An 18,191-nucleotide genomic window follows, 5' to 3' on the forward strand; every position below is an offset into this window, starting at 1 on the left:
CCCTGCACTGTCACTCCACAGCCCTACCAACTCCTGTTGTGATGTTTGAAAGCGAGGTGTTGTGATTTCTGAAGCAGTTCATATGGAGAATGCACTCGGGTTATTGGTTTCAGCTGGGGGCGGATGGAATGGCCTTCTGCAGATAGCAGTAAATCATAATGGTAATGACCAGTAAACAGTAAAATATTTTTAAGTAGAGTAATTAACTTTTTAAAAAAATGTGCTATTGTAGAGCGTACCTTTTGAGCTCGTTAAGGCAGATCACCCAAATGTGTGCAGAGGGCATTACAGTCATCATTGGCTCAGGGATAATGTGAAATGCTGTCAAAAGCTGCTCAGCATGACATGGCATTCATCTCTTCATCTTGCTGCTCGTTAACTCCTTTCAGCTGCTCTGGCTTACCAAGTCAAAACAAGGCAAGTTCACAAACCCTGCTATTTAAATTAAGTTGATCCAGCTCCCACCAGCAGAAGTGAGCATGGGAGGGTTGTTTGTGGGTCTGAGGAGAGGCAGGAAGTTAGAGCAGTGTTGGGAGTATTCCTGTATAGAATCACAGAATAATCTAGGTTGGAAGAGACCTTCAAGATCAGAGTCCAACCTCTGACCTAACACTAACCAGTCCTCCACTAAACCATATCACTGTTCCTCCACACAGGAGGAACTGGAAAAAGATTTCTTTGCACAAGCTAACCAGCTTTAGGGTGATGTGTTGATTCTCCAAGGTCATGGGATAAGTTGGTTTACTTTTGACTATGGCTCTGGTAAGAACATAGAGCAATTTTCTTTCGGCTTTTTTTGTCCATCAGGCACTATCAAGCAGAATACAGGAGTGCTTGCTGCTGTTTAGGGATTGCAGGAGGCTTCAAGTTTAATGGAATGAAAGCAAAACAATAAAGGGAAAAAAAAAACATCCTTTAAACTGAGAAGGGTAGACTTTGCCTTGGTAGACTTGGCGAGACGAGGAAGTGTAAAAATGTGTTTTAAACGTGTTTGAGCCCTACCTTCATCGGAGTTTTTTTCCTAAATCTTTCCTGGTGGATGCTTGTTCTCATACGCAGTCTTTCCCTGTTCTTTGTTGTCCTTGGTTAAACCTTAAAACTAATCTATCTCAAATTTCATTGCCAGATTCAAATCCTTTCTCCTTTCTAAGTGGACATAAAACCAGACTAATTTCACAAAGATCTTCTGGATATCTAAAATGTGTTGTTGTGTCTTCTGCCATTTTCTGTGTTGCTGTTAGACGAAAAAAAAATTATTTTTCAGACAGTCTCCCTTTCCAGATGATGGTTTTATGAACCTGTGAATACATCTTTTACTCTGTTTTGAACTTTCTTTGATCTCTGATCCAGTGTTAAAAACTGGACACTGTTTTCTAGTTCAAGTCTTACTGAGCATGAAGGGGAAGGCACTTCCCCTAAGATCGGGCACCATTTTATCCCGTGTCTGTATTTGCTATTCCCGTTTTGCTAAAGCTGGTACAAAAGTCAACCAAGCCAAAGCTGGCAAAGAAGTCGTACAAAATAAATAATGAAGTGGAGAAATCTTTGAAATGTCTTTACATTTTCTGCTAGGTTCATGAGGGAAACAGTTGTCAGATTTTACTGAAATCCATTTCTTAGCTTTAAGCAAATAATGTAGACTACTGTTTAAACACACCTCTTCATAACTGCTTGGAATTTTTAGCTGGGTATCTGAGCCTTAAAATTTTACGAAGCTTGAACTAAAATTATATGCAGTTATTGGCATTAATGCAGAAGTCAGCAATTTTTAATAAATAGTATTTGTTACAAAAGCTGAGACCTCCTTTTGACCTTTTTGTAGTAGGTCCTAAAATCTTGTAGTTGGGAGAGAGGAGGAAAGGTGGTGAGTGTTCACATTTCTCTGTAAGTAGGGGAGGAAGAAAGGGCTGTTATTTCTGGTTTTCAAAACTTGAGAGGATTTTTTTTTTTTCTTTTTAACACAGCAGTGAGGCCCATGGCCTGTGATAATCCAAGATAGACAAGGAATTGACCAGAAAAACAAGGGCTGAATAGCAGTGTACAACCTAAGGAGCTGTAGTAGATAAAAGCAAGAATGTGTATCCAGAAAAAACTTGGAAATATTACATCCAACTCCCAGTGTCTGAAAACTTCAGAATCCTTAAATCATCAGGGTGTGATATTTTAACAAGCATTTGATTTGATCTGGTTTTTGTTTTTCTTGGAGAAAGAACGCTTTATCATAACTCGTTGATTAAAGCAGTAGGCATTTAGGGTGGGATTGATCTACCTGGCCTTGGGTATTTGTGTTGGGGCAAGCAGCCCATGCTCCTCTCCTAGTCAGCAGAGAGGAGTAAGGACTGTGGTGGCATCACTTCAGTCCTCTTCTGAGGCTGTGTATCAGGGGAGCTGTGCCCAAGACCTGCCAGTTTCTCTCCTGAATATGGTAGGAGCTTGGGTGCCATGCTGAGATGGGAATATCCAAAGCCAGGCAAGGGGAGTCCCAGCTGAAGTGTGTAGAAGTGCAAGACCAACCCAGTACTGCCACTGCTGGTGAAAATTGCAGATAAGTTACAGCTTCTGACCTTGGTGCCCTGCTCTAATCTCTTTTCTGTACAATGGAGGTATTGCTTTAACTGTGTTTCATGTCCTCAGGTACGCAGTGCTTAACATTGGGTTAGAAAATTGGGTTGTTGAGAGATCTTCGTTTAAGAAGGCAGGGGAACTTTTCTAAATGGTTGTTTTTTAACCTATTCTAGGATGATGACATTCTGATTGGAGTTCCATTTCACACCAAGAGTACTCTATCATTTCTAACACTGTGAAACAATGTGGGGCAATCTGGGTTACATTAGATCTCTGTTATAAACAAAATTCTCTTTGCCTGTGCATCCATCTCTTCCATAATCTCTAAATACCAAGAATTCTCAGCACGCGTTTTTCATCGAGGAGCAGTAATTGGAAAGCAGTTCATTTGCCGCCCAGCTGTATTTGTTGTTGCAGTAATGGCATATTATTTACCAGTGAAGACATTTAAAGCTTTCATACTTTTCCATCGGAGAGTATCCTCACAAATCCCTAATCTATTTATTTAATTTTCTCTAGATTTGTATAAATATTGAAAAAGAGGCGCCTTTCTGTATGCTTAAAGCACCTTGGGCATACTGAAAGACTACATTGCAAACAAAATCTGAAAAGTGTAGCAGTCTCCCCAGGAGCAAACTAGGCAGCCTAGAAGGTCAAAATTCTCTTTCACTCCCCCATTAACAGTTTTCTCTCTTTACCATTCACTTTGTTTATCACTGTACCACGTACTAAACCTGCTTTCAACAAGTGAATAAATTGTTAAGGAGCGAAGCATTTTAAAGAAACGTGAAGCTGCGTAATAAAGCATACTTCAGTAGCATCAGACAGTCCAGGACACAGTCCTGGACAGATTATAAAGTAGTTTTTCCACAAAGAATTTAGTTTTGAAGGTAGAAAGATGATATGTTGGGTAACGCATGGTGTGTGGGGTTCAAAGCAGAGAAAAACTTCCACTTTCTCATTGATCAATGGTAATTCATTTGATTTCTAAAGGAAATGAGGCAAGGATAGTTACTTTAGCCACTGTGTTTCTGAGGTAGACTTGTGTTCTAACAGTTGAGAATGTGAAGCATTTTTTCTTCATCTCCTGTGCTAGTATACTTGTTACTGTGGCGAAAATCAAAATGTGAGAAGCCCAGAATCTTCTTGTTGAGTTTGGAATCTTTTTTTTTTTTTTTTTTTTTTCTTTCTGAGAAGTGTGAACTGTTTTTATGTTTTTAATATTTTTAAGAAGGTAGCATAAAAGAATGACCAGGAGCCCTTATGTCCCTGTGCAGAGATGTGAAAAGCTGCACCTCCCCCCAGCTTTGCAGAGGTATATTCTGTGTATGAAGAGTTAAGGATCTCTTTGGTGCTGTCTATCAGGCTTCAAAACTGCCCATAGCTTTTTCTTTGCCTGCCCATTTAACCTTGCCCAACTGAATGCAAGTATAAAAATATGCAAAGGGCTCCGGTGCCTTTTCTATTTTTAAATGTTGAATGAAACACTTACAGCATGTTAACATGATCACACTGGCTTATTTGCATTGTATCCCAGGTGGCAGAATTTTATAACTTTTATCACTTGTCAGTTTCAAATCTCAACTCTGGATTACGGCTTTAGAGGACTGACGTGGAGTCCTTTGGGAAAACTATGGGGAAATCAAGACTTTGAAATCCAGGATGCACCAGGCAGCACTTACCAGAATGATACAGGAAGGAGAGTTTCACTTCTAACATGCCACTTGCTTTGTGGTTTTGATACCACATTTTAATTTCATTACTTCACATCTGTTGTGTACGGTATTGGCTTGTAAATTGTGGGGTTTTGCTTCTGGCTTTTGCCACTGACCTTAGGCAGCTGATTCATTGTGCTATCTCAGTGCTCGTCTGCTCGCTAAAGATAATCTTACCTTCTTGCTCTGAGATTCTTAAGGGAAAAGCCCTGTGAAAAAGCAGTGTTACTTGAGAGGCCACCGAGGAGTTACCAGGTTTTCAGTATGTCGGAGGAGGGAATAAGGTTGCAGCATTATGGTTCTGCAGTAAATCTGAATGGGAGATCTCGCAGATAGGTGAGGTGACTTTATTTTAAGCCCAAACCAATTTCACTTCTTTGCAGTCTCATACTCACATAGTCCCAAACACAAAACAAAAGATGTGTACTGGAGTCATCAGTCCAGCATTCAGCTACCCAGACATCTGAATGCCAGCAGTCTTCTTTCCTGGGATGCCTTACGATGCTAGCAGGAGTGAAGGGATACCAGCTATTGACTTCTAATCATGTCACTGGGTTTTTTTGGGGGTTGCCGAGGTGTTTTTTCATTAGTGTTGATTTTTTTTTTTTTTTTTTATATTTTATGTCTTTCATACCTTTAGAAGCCAGCAGTGGTTGGCATCTCCATCCTGTCCCACCTCTGCAAATCATCAGGATTTACTCTTAGTCCTTTGTCTCCTGATCTGGCGTTCCTAAGAAAGCACATGCAGATAGGTGGTAGAACTTAGTTGCTGTTCTGATGGTTCTTCCATGGTTCCTTCTGGTGCTTCTGTGTCCTGACATGGCCATTCGTTCATCAACAGGATCAGTGTGAACATTTCCATTGTGGTTTTCTACAACAAAAAGATGGATCCAGAGCTGCATTCAGGCTCCTGATTGCCTCTTTTTCTCTGCAAAATATGATTTAGATTAATCCTGTGGGGGTAGAAGGACTGAAAGATGTCTGGTTTTGCAGATAAAGAATATAATTTAAAAAGAAAACACTCTCTTCATTTAGTTTGCCTTTACTAAAGCACAGATCTCCTGTGTGACTGGGAGGTGGCATACCAAGCTGTTGTGTGTCTTGGCTGCCCACTGAGCTCACAACTGCAACAATTCCTGTCTATAAAACCTTACTCATACCGTGTAATCACCCTCTGTTATGGTTAGTGGTCTTCATCTTCAATTAGCTACATGCATTGTACAGGTTTTAATCCATAAATCTCTTCTAGGTTGTTGTAAAATGCGCAGTGTATGATCTGTTAACAGAAATCAAAGAACTCCAGCTCAATACAGTGTTCTGCAGATTTTTACTACCTCTTTTTTCTTTAACTTTTGGATTCTGGATAATTAAAACAATTCCTGGTTTCGTTCTGACAGATAAACAGAGGTCATATGACAACTGAAGCAAAGAGGGCTGCCAAGATGGAAAAGAAGCTGAAGATTTTGCTTGGTGGTTATCAGTCTCGAGCAATGGGCCTCATCAAACAGTTGAATGATTTGTGGGACCAAATTGAACAGGCTCATCTGGAGCTACGTACTTTTGAGGAGCTGAAGAAACATGAAGATGCTGCTATCCCAAGGAGACTGGAGGTGAGATTGCATAAATGTGATACCTTAGATCAAATGCAGACATTGTGGAAAAGATGTTTTTTTTACAATGCACAGACTCTGAAGTTAACAGCCTGAGTTTGTACCAAGTTTTTACTGGTAGTCTTAAATTATACTTGTAACCAAAAAAAACCTCTGCTGTTCACTTCAATATCAAAGATTCTGTGACATGTTACAAGCTGGGACTAATCTACTAGTGTATACTTTCATTTTCTTTTTATTTTATTTCTAATGTGGTATATTTTATTAATCTTCTGCAATATGTATCAGCAGAGGTTCCATGTCTATCTTAATTCGGCTTGTTTTGGTTTTAATTACTGTCAGAACTCAGGGTAGGTTGGAAAGTTGTGCAAAGCCTCCTATTACCTTGAAAATCAGCTGACCAAATGCTAGTTCAGAGTACTGGAGACTTTCCTTTCTTTTCACATGTCGATTGTGTTCCTCCCTTAAGCTGTGTTGTTATTACCAGACTTGCAGATAGCTGAACTGTTATAAATTGGCAAGAACCCCATTTTGGAACTGGCTTTCGACATCACAGCTCTCAGTTTCAGAAGCTGAGCAGCCATAGTGTAATTTTAGTTCTGAGCCATCCTCGGAGCTCAGGCTCTTTGCCATGAGTCCTGCCACTAACTCTGCATTTGGTGATCTGGACCAATGCTGCTGAGTAACAGCAGCCTGCCCTACTGGCTCTAGCTGGTCAGTATGGTTTTGAGAAGGAAGGAGCAGCCTCAAAGAGTGAAGGGATATCCCATGAACTAGCAGCTGGCAGTTTCAGAACGAGCAGTAGTTCTCATTCACACGCTGCATCATTAGTGGAACAAGCCCTTGTTGCAGGATGCTGTGTTAATGAGGAAGGTTACCTAAAAAAAGGTTCAGGACAAACTCAGGAAAGAGAGGAATCAATAGATAACTCTTAAATACAGGGCACTGCTTGCGGCTGGTTTCTAATTTGAAATCTCCCCTTTTGAAGCATTTTGTATTAGCTGCGGTCAAAAACAGGATGCTGAAGTAAGATGGCCATGATTCTTGATACTTCATATTAACTGTTCCAGTTTTTAAAGTAATTTCAGCATTCTTCTACCTCAGCTTCCTGTGAAGGAACTAAAATGCAACCTTTGCTAATGATCTTCAGGCACGTGACTGGTTGTTTGTTTTCCTTTCAGTGTCTAAAAGAAGATGTGCAGCGGCAGCAGGAGAGAGAAAAGGAGCTCCAGCAGAGATTTGCTGATTTCATGTTGGATAAAGAGACTTTTCAAGCAAAGTATTAAAGCACAAAATTTCTTTTGTCGCTGATGTAACATTTTTAAAGTGTACAGATACTTCTCCAGCTTTTGCCGTCAGTCACAGAAATCAAGTGTGGTCTGCTGTTTGTATCTTGTCAACTTTTGTTCCTTTGATGGACTATTTCAAATGCTCTCGATATGAATGGCCTTGTCCAGGATTAAAAAAACATTGGATCAAAATGTCCAAAGTTTTATTAAAAGAAGTCACTCTGATATGATTTTAGCCATGTCTTCATTTGCTGGGATTGTCACATCATTCCTAGTGTTTTATCAGTCTTAAGACGTATGAGATAACATGCCTGAGAGTCATGTCTCTTGAATAAACCTGGAATGTTAAAAATAATTATGAAATAAAATGCTTGTCTTAACTGAAACGGAGTCCTCCCCCAGCCCAGGTCTCTTTCATGTTTCTGATAATTTATTGTTCTTCCACAGTTGTGCTCCATCCCCCATTCCTCCTTCCTTCCCCTGAATTGTCATTTTAACAGGTAGGACCTATGGAGAGTAATTTTGGTCCATGTAAAAGTGCTTGCAGTTCTGTGCCTGCAACAAAACTTTAGTTTTTATATCAGGATATTCACATGCTCATACTGACAGTAAGCGTAACTGCACTGTGCTTTGGCTTGCCATTGCAGTAGTAATCAGTTGCTTGTTCTGTACAGTTCTTAAAATTGTCCTTTGCTCCTTCCTGGCTGTGATCATCCAGCATCTTCAAGCATCTGTGGGACATGGTTTGTGAATTAGGGTGGGCCAGGGACAGACATTAATAAGCAGGAGGTGTGTAGCCAGCCCTGATAGCCTGATGGCCTGGATCTGTCCATGCTGTGCTGGCTGACCTGAGTTCTAGGGCTGAATATTGTTCAATTTAGTACTGCAGCCACATTCATACCACCTCTCAAGACGTTGCACATTGTGTAGGGGTTTTTGGAGTGCATCCTGATCCAATAGGTAGCACTCTTGAGGTCCTTGGCACTATTTCTTGTTGCTCCTTGAGAGTGGGCTCGGCAGTGTGCTTTGCTGCCCAGAGCAGCCTGGGAGTGGGGTGGGGAAAAGTTCCCTATTTACTCCTCCTCTCCTCTGTGACCACATCTCAACAGAATTTCATTTTCTTGCTACTTTGACTTTATTCTGAATATTAAGGATGGCTTTACTGAAGGGGGTGGATGGATCTTTTTCTGTTCACACACATAGTATTCTAAACCTTACCCAGATTTTTCTAAGTACTGCTTGTCCAGAACACGCTGAAGTTAGAAATTGGGTTTTTCAGAATGTTACCAATTATTCCTAATGCTTTTAATATTAGAATTTGCCAGTCAAGCGTCTAATTTAGAGGATTGCTTTCAGGTTTTATTTTTGTGGAAGTGTTTGTCCCTTTTTAAGGATTAGTCTTTCAACTCATACTTCTGGTGTTTTGAGCAATTGTTTGAAGAAATGCATAGGGAAAAAGGCAAAATTGTGTACTCACAGCACAGAATTCAGCAATTTAATACATCAAGTTGCACACATGAACAGCCAGAGTTGTGGATGTGTAGCTGCTTAAATGCCATCCAGAATGGTCCAGTGATCAAAGACAATCTTGGAGGTTTTTTTTAATTATTATTATTTTTTTTTAAGTGCAACCTGTCTCATTTCTACTGATCAGTGGCGGGAGCAGGTCATACAGCCAGCCTCAGAATGTCTTTCCCCTTACTCACCAGGATATCGTTCTTGTGAAGTATTAATGCAATTACAGACTGCATACTTCTAAAAACGTGTTAAATATTTTAACTAAACCAGAGCACATCTGGAGAAAAGTATTAGGCATCAATCTTCCAGCATATGGGGTATTTTAGCTTGGATGGGTTATACCCAAAAGGAAAAATTACATAAATGCATATCATGACAGTTCTTGTGGTTGTGTGGTAGCTAGAAATATTAAGGAAAAAACCCTTGTAGGTTTACCAATACCACAACTGCAATTATTTCTTTCTTTTTAAGGCTGCAGCTGAGTATCTTTGATGTCTCTTGTACTTTTGACAGCTTCAGAGCTGGACAGGTATTCAAACATTCTGCCCTAGCAAATACTCAGAAGCAAATTCAGAAGGACTGATAAGTCACAGAAGACTTTTCCTTCCTGAAATGCATACCTGCTACAATCAAGGATCTCTGATGTTGCTATATTTGAAAGGTACCTGCAGGAATTTTCTCCGGTAGGTTATGCTTAAGCAAGTTTGTGGTTTTCCCTGTCTGTAGTCAGAGGTTTTGTCCTGAAATTTCTGCTTATCTCCACAGTGAAACAAAGATAATTGAATGAGGTCTCCTGCCTCAAAGTTTGATTGTATCTTGCTTTGGCTTTTTCACCTGCCTTGAAGGTGTCAGCAAGGAGGCTGAAATCTGCTGAATTAGCCCCCAGAATATCACAGGGGTGCTGTAGAGATGGGAGTGGAGCAGCACCTGGCCAGGACACCCTTAGATCAAGGAATTCTGGCGTGGTAACCCAAATTGGAGCACTTGGGAAATTTATCTGACCAAAGCTGGGTGCTAACAGCCACCAGTGCTTCCAACAGCAGGCAGGGATGGAGCTCGGGCTTTCTAGATCCCCTTCTTGGACTTAGCCCCAGTTTATATCCCAAACAATGCTCCCTGAATCTCTTTCTAAAACGCCTGGTTATTGGACACAGATGTTCGGTGGACAGCAGAGTAACCAGCACACCTCAGAAACAATTTTTTATTCCAACCTTATGAGTTTAGCTACTAATTTGGTCTTTGTTTCCAAGAACAATAGTAAGTTTAACCATGAACAGCGCGAGCTAGTTAATGGTTTACTGCAGTGGGGAAAGCATAACCCGATGGAGTGGCAGAGGTGGGATGGGGGTTGTGTTGTGTGTGTGTTAACAATTTTGCGAATTATTTAACATTCTCCCTGAGAAATTCCTTCGTTGCCTTTCAGCATGCCAAGATCTATCTGCAAGTCTTTAAAGAATTTCGAGCCGATGATTTTCTTCCCTTCCTGGAATCAGACTTGGCGTTTACATGTTGGGTCAATCCCGCAGCTGGAGCCTGTTTCAAAGTCAGGGGAGTTGATAAGACTGCCGCTCACTTCAGTGCAGTTGGAAGCAGGTACCTGGCAGAGTTAATGGGGCAGCATAAATTGTAACAGCTGAGTGTCTCCTCCATACCCTGCAGATAGCAACTAGAAAAAAAAAAAAAAAAAAAAAGGGGCTGAAGTAAAGGGGGAGACTTTTCTAAGTTCCCTGTGAGACATCTAACAGAGCTGGAGGCAGCCCTCCAAAACATGGCAGATTTCCAGGAAAACGAGCCCTGTTTTGACATTGTAATTAGTCACTCCAGCCAGCAATGGCCAAGACTCGCTGTAGTTCCCTGGCTATCTTCAGCAGGGACTTCAGGGTGCCAACAGACCGAACATCTCGTATTTGCCCTCTCTGCTTGTGCACTCTCCTTTGCTTGAGACAAGCATTGGAGCATGTTTGGCTTAAAATGTGTTAATCCAGCTCACTTGTCCAATCCACTGCACGGACACCAGCTGGGCCAGCTTTCAAGGTTGAGAGTGCAAACAAAAGTGGAAGTGGGGCAGAACTGCCTCTTTCAGAGGCTGTGCCACGTCTTTGTCTGATTCAAGCGCCTGAAACAGGGACTGCAGTGCTCCAAGTAGCTAATGTGAGGCAACTGCCCACAATCAGGCACTTTAAGTGATTTACTGTATCTGAGCCCCTGATGGTAAACGCTGGAGACTTAATGCATTTTGCAAGCACAGCCCGACCATAGATTTCTAAATAAAAGGCATCAAAACCCATGATTGAACTTTTTGTTTTGGCTGCAAACTAGCTAGCAGCATCTTAAACTAGTGTGTGAACTTTGGCTTGCCCTCGATCTCCCAGGACAGTGATGCTGCTGGAGAAGATGACATTATTGTGGTCTGGACTTAATCTGCCTCACATTCATCTTAGGAATCCAGCTTGCAGTTATCTTCCATGCTGCGGGTTCAAAGCAACACCTGTCTTCCAAGCAGGGTTTTAAAGTGAAGTATCAAATAGCATTTCCCCCATTTTCTTCGTTTAGTGAAATGCGTGTTGAAAAATAGCCAGATACTCATCTAAAAACAAAGTGTCCTTATAACTGATTCCAGACTTGCATTTTCTGCCTGTCCAGGACTGCAGCTTGGATCTTTGCTTACTAACAACAGAAGATGTGGTTCTGCTTGTCTCGAAGACTTGTGCTTTCATTAGCTCCCACGGGAGCAAGATCAGACCCTGACTCAGAAAAGAACATAAAGCACATGCTTAAAGTATATGTAAGCCAATCCATCCCTATAGGTCCACTGAAGTACATGCAGTCGTCCCATCACTTAAAAAATTTAATATGGTCAATGTTGAACCAGGTCCTTTAATGACTTTGAAGTGAAAAGGAATAGAAGGGGTTAAAAAGAGGAACCTCAATATTGGCTGCAGGCAAGCACTGCTGTTAGGTTTCCTCTCCTCTTCCTTCCAGCTAGCTCGTTAGTTTCTTGGCAATTAAAAAAAAAATGTCTCTAACCAATTCCTACTACCTTGCTTGCAACTGTGAGTGCTACGATAGGTGAATAGATACAGAAGTGGGCACTTCACAGCATTGCTTCTGCAGCTCCTGGGATTCCTCTTAGAGGGTTTATTTGCCTGTTGTTGGAGGTGTTTTGTCAATTTTCTTATACTTTATTAAGAGATGCCTTAGTGTCAGGGTTAGAAAGATCTTGTTTTCAAGTCAGTCAAAAGTTTTTCACGTATCAGCTCAGACAGGGTCTGCCTCATTAGATCACTTTCAGGTTTCCACGTTACAACTGTGGTTCTGATGTATTCAGATTCCTTAAAGATTCCTCAAAGGAAATGCAAGTACCTCTTTTCAGATCATTTATGCACATTGAAAGCATTTATGACATGTGACGCAAGGAAACACAGACTGTTTTCTTATTTATCCAGTTCATATATCAGATCTTTTGCCAAGTATGTGCTACAGGTAAATGCCTCATAGGATCAGACAGAAGAGTGTGTTAGATTCCCCTCTTCTTCTCCTCCCATTTCTCCCACTCCCTTCCCTCCTCCTCAAAAGAAACGTGGGGTTTATTTTGTATAATTATCACACCAGTAACTTTTTAAAGCATGTTGTGCACCTTAGGTGAGATCCTGACCCCAGTGAAGTCAATGGAAGATTTGGCTTCAACTTCAATGAAGCTGAGATTTCCTCTCCTCTCCTGTCTGTATTTGATAAGCCTTTTTGTCAGGAGAAGAAAAAGATCCTCTTTTGAAAAATAGTCATAGGTGCTTAATAAAGCTGAACAAGCCAGCCAGGATTACATTTTTAGCTCAATGGCCAGCAAAATCTATTCCAGAACTAATTCTGATTAAAGGGACTGAATCCACCGGTTGAACCTCAGACACAAAGGCACCCCTGGAGTCATTCAGCTTATGATTTTTTTTAACTAATTATTGCACTGATCTTGATAGTGTCTAGCCCCTGTGTACATGTAAAGCATTGATTTCAAAGCTGTCTCTCTCTTATCTATTAACATTCATGAATTATCTTAAGACTTGGGCAGGACCATCACTGTAGCCGGATCTTAAAAGAGCAAGTTTACTGACTACGTTAATTGATCTGCATGGCAGACCATAAAATGATTATAAATAGGAGCTAAATTATTCCACAGATTGTCTCCCCCTCTTTTCTTTCTTAATTCAGACTCAGCCAAATCAGTCTCCAGAACAGAACAGGTCTGTCCCTCCTTGGCCTGAGCTTCATCCAAAGATTTTCAAGGGTTTGGGGGTAGGTAGGCTCTTTGATTAGATCTCATCTCCCTTTTCCAAATGTTTTATTCAAAGATATTCTCCCTGCAAGTCATGCTTCTTTTATGTCCGTAATTCATCTTGGCTACAACACTGCCCTCAAAGATTTTCATTCCTTTTTACCTGCTGCTTTGGATGAAAAGATCCAATTCTGCTCTTCTCCCTTTAAGTTTAGAGGAAAGCACAATGAAACTCAGGAGGAATAAGTCCTGTGGAAAAAGAGGAGGGAGTTCCTTAAATGTCTACGTCCCCAGCTCTCGGAGATCAGAAGTTACTCCACTGGCTGTAGTAAGAGAACACAAAACCTCCCCATCCATGCTAAGCCTGCTTAGCATGGCTCCAGAGCAGTGGGAGAGGGGGGTTTGTCAGGTCTCAGCTCTGCAGCTTAAATCCAAAGGTTTAGCTTTCTGCTTTATCTTCACCTGTCTAAATCCAGCCTTGGGGGTTCTGGTGTATCAAAACCCTGCCTCCTTGCCTGGCTCCATAGTTTCTCTTTGGGCTGTGTGCTCCTCTGTCAGGCATCCTAATTTCCAGTGAAGGCAGGATTTTTTGTCTCGGGCCTCCTGCCTGGTCTCTCGCTGGGACGGTGGGATTAGCTACCCATCCTCTGCCTCACAAAAGGAGAAAGCAAGAGGAGGGTCTTTTAGAAAGCCTTGTAAAGAGCTTTTTAGAAAACCTTGGGGAAGGAAAGGACATTAAGGCTTGTATTTCATGTGTGTCACAGGCTTGCTACAACATGTCCTGTGGATTTTATTCTGTCACCCTTAATAATGGCAACGCTACTGAAGTCCAGACAAAAAGCATCCTTGAATCTAGCACCAACATAAAATATCCCACCTAGTCCTAAATCACATTAATCTGGTGGTGAGCTTAATTGTGGGGGCAATGACTGAGTCGTGAATCCAATCTCCTAGTGGCTCCCGTAATGTACTATTAGCAGCGAAACAACCCCTCCAGCACTGCCTTTTGCTCCCTTTCCTTTACTGCAGATGCCTTTGGGTTAACAGTGAGGATCTGTTTTAATTTTACAGTCACTCAGTGACCACAGGACACAGATTGTGCCCCAGCAGAGAACACACAAGTGTTTTCCTGCCTTCCCTTCTTCCAACAGTCTAACGAGTGAACACAGGAGCGCGGCCAAGCCGAGGCGGTCACGCAAGGGGTGGCTGCGACAGGGATTAAAAGAAGTGCTGAATCAGCCAGAAAGAAGCACAAGGGTTCACAGAGCAAGCCTGAGCTGGGCAGGCGCACGTCTCTAAAACACCGAATAAAAGATAACCACAAATGATGACGGAGACTTGGTGAGGAGAGGTGGAGGGATGCTGGTGGGTTGGGAGGCACCTACCTACCTACAGGGAAGGATCATCCAGCAGGGCAGAAACATTTCTGAGGGACAGATTTTTCCAAGTGAGAAATTTCCCATTTTCCTTGCCTTGGGATGTGGAGATACAGACTGTGACCTCCAAAAGACTCTAAGTGTAAGAATGAATGTGGTCAGGGCCATTTTCACAGGATCATTTTTTTTTAATTATATTTTTTTAAGCTTTTTTTGGAAGCTAAATTCTCTCTAAGTCCCATCTGAAGGACTTAAGCCATCCCATTGATCCCAGAAACTGCACCCAGGCTGCTTCTGGTTCCTTCAGGAGCACCGATCCAGCACCTCTGTGCTGGTTTCAAGGAGCAGCAGACACCCAACTGTCTGACCCTGCTGAGCGTTGCTCTTAACACAAGAGGAAACTTGCCTCAGAAAGCTGGGTTCACAGGGATTTTAGCCTTGTGGGAGGAGCATTTTGATCTGCTGAGGCCACAGTACCCAAAACCATCATGGTAATAGCCCAAATCCACGGGGAGTGCTTCAAGGAGGCTTGGACAGCTTCCTTCAGGGTTTGATATTTTGTGGCAACCAACCAGCCTGAGTCAGAAATGGGTCAAAAAAGGAGTCAGATGGGACGAATCAGGAGCCACAGTCAGAGCTGCCCACTGCATGGGCACAGCACATGCAAGATCCTTGTGGAGATTCCCCAAAGCAGCTGCTAGACCCTTCCTGCATTAACACCATGGATGAGTGCCCTGACCCACCCTGCTGACACCTTCCCTCACCTCCTGTGAATTGATTTAGCCCTTCAGAAGTGTCCCGTGCCTGCTGCTGGCAGCATCCAAAGGTGACCTCCAAACTCCCAGGGGGGTGACTGCTTCTGGAGGCAGCCTGCAGCCTGTGAGTGAGCCTTTCCCACCCATCCTGTGAGTCTGGGGAGCAGAAGCCCAAGAGCAGATGCATGGCAGCTGGGCGCCTGTCACAGCCCACGGCTGGAAGCAGTTTTCCTGCAGAGGCTTCCAAGCCCCAGGGTGGAAGGAGGATGCTGTGGGGCAAAGCAAGAGGAAGGGAGGGAGATGAGGGCTGTAACAAATTGCACGCATGCAGATGTGTGAAGGAATGACCTGACATGTGAGATGTGTGCCAGGGAAATTAAAAAAGAAAGAAGCATGTCCTGATGCTTTTCTGCTTGTGACACATGTGCAGGGCTGACCTCGAATGCCTTCTGTCTGGCATTGCCACGCTCCCAGAGATGATGGAACTCAGGTGACATGTTTGGTCTTTGGCCATCTCTGGCTCAAGTTCCTCAGTGGAGCACTTGGCCCAATAAAGACCAAGAGCAGGGACACCCTTAGCTTGAAGAGCCTCATCCCAAGAGCTCCCTGCTGAGCTGCACTGCTTGGACCCTGAGCTGCCCAATTTTGCAGCAAGGCACTGAGCTCATCTCCCTCCTTCCCCAGATGAGGCAGACAGAAGCACTGCAAGGGAGAGCTCAGGAGACTCTTATGGGGCTTGTCTTTTCCTTGATGGCTCTTTAATATATCCAGTGACTGTTAAATGGAAATAAAAAAAAATAAAAATAAAAAAAGCATTTCTTGGACCTGACTGCAGAGCCTGTGGCTGCTCAATGCCTGCTGGGTGCAGGGTCCTGCTTGCAGTGCATGGACGCATCCATGCCAGGAAACTAAACGTGTCTATTTCTACCCCTAAGGTGGAGTACAGGCATATTTTTATTAATTTCAGCCTCCTATTTAACTACATTAACAATTGGCCCTGGCCCCTGCTAACACTTGGGAATCGGTGATACGAGGGAGCATCCCACCAGCCAAACATTACAGCCCCCCTGGTCCAACATGCTGCTCATTCACCACCTGCATCTGCAACTGCGTGATGGAAAGTGGGGCTGCAGCAGCAGGGGAGGGACAGATGCTGCCCCAGAGAGTGGTAAGGTGATAGGAGCCTTTATTGTGGCTGAGCATCCTTCCCCATGGACTGCAGAGCTACCTTGTCCATCAACCTGCTATCACGTGCAGCCCCCAGACCTGTGCTGGCTCGTGTCTGCCTCGCAAGAGAGCATCAGTTGAGTCCATGACCATCTCTGCAGATGCTGGCACAGTGCAAGCAGGTAGGACGGCGTGATTAATCTGTGACAGACTCAGCTCTCTTAAAAGACGATCATTTACGGCTGCGAGACAGCTAGACCTCTCCAAACGGAGCGTTGCAGTGAATTATTTTTCCAGCACAGTTTAAAGGTTTTAGGTTGTGTCAAGCTTGTCTAGCCTGCATTTTTAAATGCTCCCTTTGCTGCCAGTATTATCAGAACATTGGCTTAGTGCACTGTACCTGAGATTTGACAGATTTCTTCCTCCATGCACCCAAATCTTCATTCACAGCATATTCCAAGACTTGGAGCTGATTTAGCAAGTTGCCGTTCTCTTGTGGAAGGCAGAAGGGGAGGTGGGGCTTGTTTGTACTCCCAGAGCCAAGTTTTGGCAAGCCCACTACTCACCAGGAATCCATCCCCCTGGGACTAAGCTGCAGGACCACCGTTGTGTCCCTCCTTTTCCATCAGCATAAGGAGCCTGTGGCAGGAGGAACCATCGGCTGATGTTTCTGTGACATTTCTGCAGTGTTGAGGTATTTCTGTGGGCAGCACCACTGGTGGATTTGAAGTGCTGACTGCATGGAAGATGGTGACAAAATTCCTTGGGAGGCTACAGTGGTTTCTTGCAAAGATATTCATCTATAGCTGTGGAAATGCTTCAGAGGTGAAATCCATGCCCTTGAGGTGACACAAGGGCAGCAGGCTCTAAATGGATCAGGTTCTACCAACAAATGGGCAAGAACATTTTTATTTGTGTTATTTAATTTAATTTATTATTTTATTTTATTTATTTATCTTACCTCATGGGGGAACATGTCCAAAGTTCGCCTTAAGACTGAAGGTCCTCATCACATAGCACCTAAGCACATGGTCAACACCCAATGACCACGCTAATAAATGCCAAGGATGTGCTGAAGGACATGCAAAGCCATGGCTTTCCCTTCATTTCTGAGTCCTGAAGTATTTTAAGGTTACGTCTCTGCCCTGCAGCTGTATCTACTGATGTACAGAGTCCTCCAAGCCCCATCCAGCACCCCACCGCAGGACACCTTCCTCCCAAACCATCTCTGCTGTCGCTATGTCGTGGCAATGCCAGACATCGACTTCCCTCGCTGTGTAAACACTGCAGAGGTACTATAGTTAGCACCAGATCATTTCTCAAAATCACATCTTTTCTTCTCCGCTGAGGCTAGAAAATGGCAAACAGGATGCAGGATTTGGCTCCACAATATTCGCTGTTGTCATGACTCATGAGTTATTTTTATCTTTTTTTTTTTTTTTTTGTAACAGAACAAATGGCCATGGTAATTAATCTGCGTCTGTTTTGACAATGGCCCGGCCAAAACACATCATGTTCTTGCAAACAGTCAGAGGAGAGAAGCACAACAACATCATGTGTGCACAGCTACATTTTTAATCTTTTTTTTTTTTTTTTTTTTTTTAATGTCATGTCTTTAAAATATGCTTATGTACTGTACTTAATATATCAAATTATGCGAAACGGAGCAACAAGTGCTATTACACAGGTTAGCTGCACAGACAGAAATCTGTTTTGAAGCTCAACCACATTTGAAACAAGAGCTAATCAAACCACTGCAAAGGCAAAATTAATCCGAGTCGTTTCAAGAGGCTCCAACGAGGAAGCACCCAATCCCTGTGGAGTCTTAAACTCTGCCAAGTTCCTTCCAAATTTATAGGCTTATAATTATTTTTACAGAAAAAATGTTGCAATCAAACATTCCCCCAGCAGTACTTTTGTCTTCTACAG

The 18,191-nt window shown here is 42.8% G+C and overlaps 1 protein-coding gene across 1 annotated transcript in view; it reads left to right on the plus strand.

Annotated features, from left to right (window-relative positions):
* The window catches only part of CDC5L (cell division cycle 5 like), a 34,439-nt gene extending 26,874 nt beyond the window's left edge, over window positions 1-7,565 (plus strand). The window contains exons 15-16 of the mRNA XM_032185086.1: window positions 5,678-5,890; window positions 7,072-7,565. Of these exons, the coding sequence (XP_032040977.1) occupies window positions 5,678-5,890; window positions 7,072-7,176 (318 nt within the window). The 3' untranslated portion in view covers window positions 7,177-7,565. The remainder of the gene's footprint in view (window positions 1-5,677; window positions 5,891-7,071) is intronic.
* Window positions 7,566-18,191: the final 10,626 nt, after the last annotated feature.

This window comes from Aythya fuligula, chromosome 3 (genome assembly GCF_009819795.1).
Source record: "Aythya fuligula isolate bAytFul2 chromosome 3, bAytFul2.pri, whole genome shotgun sequence".
Taxonomy (NCBI): Eukaryota; Metazoa; Chordata; class Aves; order Anseriformes; family Anatidae; genus Aythya; species Aythya fuligula.